The sequence below is a fragment of the Phocoena sinus genome, chromosome 2 (assembly GCF_008692025.1).
Source record: "Phocoena sinus isolate mPhoSin1 chromosome 2, mPhoSin1.pri, whole genome shotgun sequence".
NCBI lineage: Eukaryota > Metazoa > Chordata > Mammalia > Artiodactyla > Phocoenidae > Phocoena > Phocoena sinus.
The window spans coordinates 164,491,047-164,499,022 of NC_045764.1; the positions used below are offsets into that span (position 1 = coordinate 164,491,047).

The 7,976-nt window shown below is 47.7% G+C and overlaps 1 protein-coding gene across 1 annotated transcript in view; it reads left to right on the forward strand.

The window, feature by feature from the left end:
• Positions 1-7,242, forward strand: part of TDP1 (tyrosyl-DNA phosphodiesterase 1) — an 82,849-nt gene extending 75,607 nt beyond the window's left edge. Inside the window, 2 exon segments of the mRNA XM_032624518.1 lie at positions 17-125; positions 6,904-7,242. Coding sequence (XP_032480409.1) covers positions 17-125; positions 6,904-6,977 — 183 coding nt within the window. The 3' untranslated portion in view covers positions 6,978-7,242.
• The last annotated feature ends 734 nt before the right edge of the window (positions 7,243-7,976 follow it).

Consider the following 7,976-nt stretch of genomic DNA (forward strand, 5'->3'; position numbering starts at 1 on the left):
TTCTCTGTGTCTGCAGGGCCTGGACAGTTTCAGAGTGAAACAGAAATTCTTCTCAGGGAGCCAGGAGCCAACAGCCTCCTTTCCTGTGCCATATGACCTGCCTCCAGAACTGTATGGAAGTAAAGGTGAGACACTGGTGAAAGAAAACCTTGGGTGTGTGTACCAGAGCAGAAACAAACAGAGCCCAGGGAAAGCCATTGGGTTGGGCTCTCCCTGGGAGCCTGGCTCGTGGGTGGCCATGGAAGCGCAGGTTTTTGCAGAGTCTCCCTTGCTGCCCTGTGTGTGGCCACCGGAGCCGCAGTTCTCAAACTGGTTGGTCTCAGAACCCCTCTACGTTTTATTACTGAGGACCACAAAGGGCTTTTGTTTACGTGGGCTTTTATAGCTATTGGTATGTATCATATCAGCAATTAAAACCAATAAATTTTTAAATATTTATTAACTTATTTAAAGATACTAATAAACCCATTTGTATATTTAAAAATATATAAAATGACTATTCCCCAAAACAATTTAGTTTGGAAGATGGCATTGTTTACCTTTTCTGCAGACCCCTTTATTATCTGGGTTAACAGTCGGATTCTCACAGCTGCTCTGTTGTGTTATCACACAGGTCGTGTAGCGTCTGTACACTCACGTGAAAGTGACAAATAATGGCTTAATGTTATGTTGACAGTAATTTTGACTTTACAGGTATTTCTCCCTCCCCAACCCCCTTAAAAAGTCGGTCCCCAGGCCACACACTCTGAGAACTGCTGCGCTAGGTGAGGACTTCAAGGGCAGTGACCAGGTATTTTTCACAAGAGAAAGCCAGTGGAGTATTGGTCCAGGTTCCCAGCGCTTATGGGAGGAAGGCTGGCTGGGATGCGGGCATCACCTCATCCCAGCTCTAACCCAGCCCCGCCGGCCGCAGGGCTGCTCTGCTCAGCCCCAGAAAATGTCTTTGGGGTGAGTTCACACTTCACCAAGCTCACCCCGGAGGAGATGTGTAATCGGGACAAGCTTATTAATTTAAAATGGCAGATTCTTTTATCACTGTGGCTGGCGTATTTTCCCCTGGACGGTAGAGGCCTACACAGGTAGCCAGATTGTAATCTGTGGTTTTTGAGTGAAGGCTGAATGTGAACAGGGAAAATTTGGTTTTTGATTGGTAAATTTTGATGATGCCACCCCATTAATATTCCAAACTCTCGGATTCCCTAACGGAGTCAGCCTTGCCCCAGTGGGTCCCTTCCTTCCCTGAGCGATGCTGGTTGGGTCCTAGCTACCTCCCCACCCTCACTCGCCCTTTTGGCTTTCGTGGTGAACCAAACCTGCCCTGCTGATGGACTCACTTCTCCGATTGTATTGGCACACCTGGCAGAGTTCATCCTGCCTCGCCCAGGTGACTTCATCTCTCTCTGATCAGTCGTGTGGATGCTGTTTTGGAAAGTATTCTTGTTCCCTTCCTTCCAAGCCGTGTGCAGTTTTCTGAGTCCTCTAAATGTGTCAAGTCCTCTAAATGTGTTGTAAGTTCACACACGTTCACTTTTCACTAGCAAGAGGTTTTACCAGAATTTCAAGAAATCTGTGACCACTCCTCCCCACCCTCCAACCCACAGATGCTTTAGATCCAGGCCGTGTTTATGTGCCAGCCTGACAACTTATTAAGTGACCTTGGGCAGTGGTTTGTATTCTCTATGCCTTAGTGTCTCTGTTTGCAAAATGAGAACATGAGAGTGCATAGCTCACTGTTGAAGAGTGACCGAGATATGGTCTAGAAAGCATCTAACTCAGCGTCCAGCTCAGAGTTAGCAGCTGATTTCTGTTAGCCATTGTTTCTGTTATTTAAAATGTCCAGTTCAGTTATAACAGTGGATTGATGGCTATCCCTCCCCCTCCTCCTGATGAGCTGACATTCAGAAGAGCCTGAGGCTTGTGTAGGACAGTCCCTAACCCAGGACATGACCCAGTGAGTGACCTTCCCCCCTTCTGGCTTTGCGCTGCACCTCTGCCTTCTCTCCCTTTCTCTGCTCTTCATGTCCCTCACCCCTACCCCCATTCAGTGCTCCTGAATAAACAGGTGGAGGTGGGAAGGACTAACTGTGACAGTCTCATTTAGGCTTAGCCTCCTGCAGTCTGGCCTCAGGCATTGTACCTCCCACCCACAGCCAGGAACCTTGGCTGGAATTTCACCCCCTCCCTTTAATCCTAATCTCCAAAGGACTGTAAAAGCAAGAATGGAAGAGGTAGAGGAGCCTTAAAAATATCCTGAGGTTCCCTCAGTTCCACTAGAAAAAGCATTCCCAAGAACTTAAAAGTTTACAACTAGGTAGTGTCTTAGACCATGTAATAAAAATGGTAATCCTTTTATTTGACCAGCACGCAGAAGTTTTCCATTGTTTAAGTGAGTTTTCTATTTTTTACGCATTTCCTTTGAAAGACATATGCGAGAGAGGCTGGAACATTTTAGTTTTTTTTATCAGTACTATTTTACCTTCCACACTGCTTTACTAGCATGTAGAATAATGCCAGGGATTCAGATATCACCATTTCCTGTAAAGCCAACATTCGGGGGAGTCATGTGCACCTTAAAAAAGGCATCTTGGGCTTCCCTGGTGGTGCAGTGGTTAAGAATCCGCCTGCCAATGAAGGGGACACAGGTTCAATCCCTGGTCCGGGAAGATCCCACATGCCGCGGAGCAACTAAGCCCGTGCGCCACAACTACTGAGCCTGTGCTCTAGAGCCCGCAGCCCATAACTACTGAAGCCCGGATGCCTAGAGCCCGTGCTCTGCAACAAGAGAAGCCACTGCAGTGAGAAGCCTGTGCTCCGCAACAAAGAGTAGCCCCCACTCACTACAACTAGAGAAAGCCCGGGCACAGCAACGAAGACCCAACACAGCCAAAAATAAATAAATGTTAAAAAAAAAAAAAAAAGGGGGGGGCATCTTACCAGTGCTTGGAAAAGTTGAGTGGTTTAGAACATTTCAAAAGCACTGTATTTGGGACTTTCCTGTTGGTGCAGTGGTTAAGAATCCGCCTGCCAGTGCAGAGGACATGGGTTCAAGCCCTGGTCCGGGAAGATCCCATATGCTGCTGGAGCAGCTAAGCCCGTGCGCCACAACTACTGAGCCTGCGCTCCAGAGCCTGTGAGCCACAACTCCTGAAGCCAGGGCGCCTAGAGCCCATGCTCTGCAACAAGAGAAGCCACCACAATGAGAAGCCCGTGCACCGCAAGGAAGAGTAGCCCCCGCTCAGCGCAACTAGAGAAAGCCCGCACACAGCAACGAAGACCCAACGCAGCCGAAAATAAATAAATTTTGTTTAAAAAGCCCTGCATTTGAATAAGTGATTTTCAAGCCACTTCAACATATATAAGATCTTTTTCAGTATTTTTTAAGTCAGGAGACTATAAGAAAAGCTTAGCAGAGAAATATACTAATGTGAACAAATCACAGTTGGATACAAGAGACCACCAGACATCCTGACACCAAGAAATTGATCAAATTAAACAAAAACAAAGACTCAGCTACAGGGGTACCTGCTTCGTGCTTGCTGCTTATTCTCTCTCCCCACAGGTGTATCATTGAGAACCTGCTGTGCACAGATACCAGCTAGGTGGTTGGAATAGATCAGTGAACAAGACAGACACAAATCCTTGCCCTCCTTGAGTTTATATTACTCCTCCCATGAAAAGTTACACGTACTCAAACCCATTTTACAACAGGAACTGTGTTTTTAAAAGAAAACTTTTACAAAGCAAAATCACTAACATTGTAAATCACACACTGTAGCATGCAGTCCCTGACCACAGGGACACACAGAGCGAACCATGCCCCCCAGGTTGTCCTTCGTCCTCCCCCACCCTGGCCCTAACACAGGCCTCACCCGGACTCTCACCCGGACTGTGCTGCTCTTTATTTCCCTGGTTCTGCACTCCTCCCCCTGGATGCCATCTTCCACGCTGCTGCCAGGCTCCTCTGATCGTTCCCTCTCCTGTTTTAAATCCTTTCATCGTATTCCAGAAAAAAAGAAAAAAAGACGTTTTTCATCCCCTTTAGCCTCAGATCCCAAACAGATTCTGTGAAAATCACTTTTAGAACTTGACAAAGGTGCACATTGCCAGGCCCCAGCCCAGACCTACTGAAACGAGCTCTCCAGGGGTGGGTCCCAGAAAAACGTGCCAGCAATTCCCACATCAGCCCAGTCAGGGAGCTGCTGCACAGACACAGTGGGGTTCAGCGTCCCAGCAGCAGGGCGTGCCTGCTTGTCTGCTGCCCCCTGGACCGTAAACTTGAGAGGCCTTCATGTTTGGCTAGCGGAGTACCAGGCATCTAACCAGCACTACCAAGTATTTCACATACACATGTGACTGTATCATGTGAGGCAAGTTGTTCTGTCACGGGACAGTTTAGGAGGATTCCCTAAAACAGGCCGTCATCTGAGCCAGTGAGTGGTAATGGCTGATTTCCAGTAGTAATGGGTAAAAAGACACAACAGAATCATAACCCCCCTCTTTTCGCCTTCCTCTTGGCCTTTTTTGTGGCCTTCCCCCACGGTAGTGGAAGGCCTTGCAGCTGGCATGGAGAGGCGCTGCCTGGGAGGTGCAGACATTTGCTCATTTATAAAGCAGAGCCTCAGGGGGATTTGCCAGGAGCGTGATTTCCAGGTCCTAGCTTGGTCATCGTTGGCTAAATTTAAGGGAAAGGAATAGTCATCCCTTGGTATCTGCCAGGAATTGGTCAAGGACCCACCTTGGATCCCAGAATCCACAGATGCTCAAGCCCCATAGTGAGCCACCCGTATCTGCAGTTCCACATCCCCAGATTCAACCAACCACTGATCGTGTAGTGTGTATTTATTGAAAAAAATCGCATATAAGTGGACTCTCACTGTTCAAACCCAAGTTGTTGAAGGGTCCACTGTAAATGCAGTGGTGGTTTTTAAGTTACAGCCTCATTGGCAAATGTCTGTATCACAGATCTGCACTGGTGAAGACTCTCTCTAATGGCTATTCATATAGCAAGGATTGGGGGGTCTTCTGCCTGGGGGATGAAGCAGAGCAGACATTGCTCAACAGAGCAGTTTGCAGGGAAAGAGGTAAATAAGGGGAAGTCCAGCCACAGAAGATGGTGTTTCCAATGGAAGAGAGTGGGTTCTTTCTTAAGGCCAGTGAGTAGCCGCAGAGTCAAGTTGCCAGCCCTGCTAGTCCCTTACCTCTTAAGAAACTTAATTACCAGAAAGTGTGGTTTCATGCTTTCAAACCATCTGGAGGCCAAAGGGGAGAGAACAGGGTTCTGATAACTTGTTGCCATCTTTGGCATTCTTTTCCTGCACTTCCTACTGGGAGCTGCCATTTGCATACTTGCCCTGTGATTATTCAAAACAAACAGCGAGGCTGGGTGGAAGGAGCAACAGATACCATTGTTTGCCGGGTCAGCCTCCAAGGTACCATCTGCCTCTGTTCAAGAAAAGGAGAAAGCCTCCCCCAGGGGCTGCGGGCGGTGCCGGCGAGCAGCTGCTGCAGTGAGGTGGTCCATCTCAGCTGACCTGCCAAGTGGCCAGTTTACTATAAGCATGCAGCCCTTCCATCTCTCTGCATTTCTCAGAACAATAGTATGGGGGGTTATTTTTAATCCTTGCAGTGTATTTATACCCTACCCATATATTTTTTTAATTAAATAATTTATTTTTGGCTGCATTGGGTCTCCGTTGCTGCACATGGGCTTTCTCTAGTTGTTGAGAGCAGGGGCTGCTCTCCGTTGTGGTGCTTGGGCATCTCATTGCGGTGGCTTCTCAGAGCAGGGGCTCTAGGTGCTCGGGCTTCAGTAGTTGTGGTGCCCAGGCTCAGTAGTTGTGGCGCACGGGCTTAGTTGCTCCGCAGCATGTGGGAGCTTCCCGGACCAGGGCTTGAACCCGTGTCCCCTGCATTGACAGGTGGATTGTTAACCACTGCGCCACCAGGGAAGTCCCAACACCCTACCCATATTATTATGGTTCTTTTTGAAATGGTTTGACTCTGGCAGTAGCCATGTGTGGTAAAAGAGATTTCCAATTTTTTCAATTTGTGAAACATCAGTTAAAAGGAAGAAAAGTTCACGCATATTGAGCACCTACAACATGCCAGGAACTTTCACAGATGTTCTCTCATTCATGCTTCACAATAATCCTGGGAGGTTGCTAATGTCATTACTTCCCATTTCAGAGATAGGGAACCTGAGGCCAAACTCCACATGCTTTCCTCAGGCTGCAGAGAAGGATGAAGGCAGGATTTGAGCCTAGGTCACCTTTCCGTTGTACCATTCCAAGGCTTGCTGCTTTTCTCAACATGGGTCTACGGTCATTATACAGAGACCTTTCTGCCTTATCAATCACTAGCCTTAAGTTACAGAACAAAACCATTTCAGGGATGTGACGCTGGGCCTCTTGGTTCTGTGCGACCGTGACCAGCTGCTGAGAGCAGAAGAATGGCCTTTGACTGTACCCATTGTCACTGTTGGTTTCTCCAGGCTCTTAAAAGAAGAAAATGAGCTGCCCTCATTTGTTACATTCTCTCTGTGTGCAACACTGCGTCTTGTGCACTACACGGGTTTATTTCATTTACTCCTCCAGACAGCTCCATGACTTAGATACACATAAGGAAACTGAGGCTCAGAGAGGTGAAGTGACTTGTCAACGTAAGTGGCAAGCCAGCATTCACCCCGGGCTTCAGCCTGCTCCCATGTTCACTCACCCGTGTCTTAACATGAACCTTTACTACAAGCTCTTACCTATAAGGGCTCTCGTCGGGGCTTGATTCAGAAAAGGCTCTTCATGATTTGTAGACTCCGGCCCATGAGTAGTTTTATCCTGTCAGGTGGGTGAATTTTCTGTAATCATATTTAAATCATTATTATACTTATGTAATTTTTTTTTCTCCCAGATCGGCCCTGGATTTGGAACATTCCTTATGTCAAAGCACCAGATACACACGGGAACATGTGGGTTCCCTCCTGAGAGCAGTAAAGTACTGTGAAGTTGACGTGTAAGGCATTGAACCCCAAACATTGGATGTTCTTGTTTGCACTGGGTGTTCACTTTTCTTAATGTTTTATCTGCCCCCCTACAAAACCTTTGCAAAAGTCGAGATTTCAAACACAGATGTTGGTTATCCTTTTAATGACCATTGTTAACATTCTCACTTAAAAAAATTATATATTTTCTTAATTCCCTTTTCTGTGCTTTGGAATGAAAGCTATTAAACTTCACCACGTTAAAAGAATATATAGGTGTAAAGTGATGTTCCTAATGATGAGGACTTTTCACGGCGGTGTCGGCGCTTGTGAATTGAAGGTTGACTTGTGTCAGTTGTGCTCTGTCAGGAGAGGTGCTCTGGATTCAGCTGGAACTTCTCAGAGCAGGAACATGACCTCTCACCCAGCCCTCTCTCAGCTTTCTTAGTGTGTCTCGGGGTTGCTGGAGGGAGTCTGGGGTGTGTCGGCTGGTGCGGCTACCCCGACGCCATGGGCCGTGTTGACCATCGTCACCCTGCAGCTTTAGACGACGTTTCATGCCCCCCGCCCCCGGCCGTGCTGGCTGCCTTCCCGCTCAAGGACCACCTGCCCTCCCCTCACCCATTCCCCACAGTGCACGGTGTCTCCTCCATCCCCAGAAATGTCCACAAAAGACAGCTCGCAGGATCATAAAAAAGCACACAAGTATTTCACTCACAAGAGCCCCTGAAAGGTGAACTGATTGGGTGCCTTTAATTCACAAGTGAGGGAACTGAGGCCCAGAAAGGTTCAGGACGTCCCCCAGGCCCCAGCTGCCTGGGTCAGAGCGACGAGCATCTTCCTGCTTTGTGTCTGCGTGCCCTTCACACACAGGATCGCACTCTCCTCAGATGACTTAGAGCCTTCTTGTTTTTTCTTCTGTGTGAGGCTCATTTCCAGGTTGTCATCAGCTCCTTCATCGTAGAATTTAGAATAGAGTTCAATGTTAATTTTGTTTTGTTTG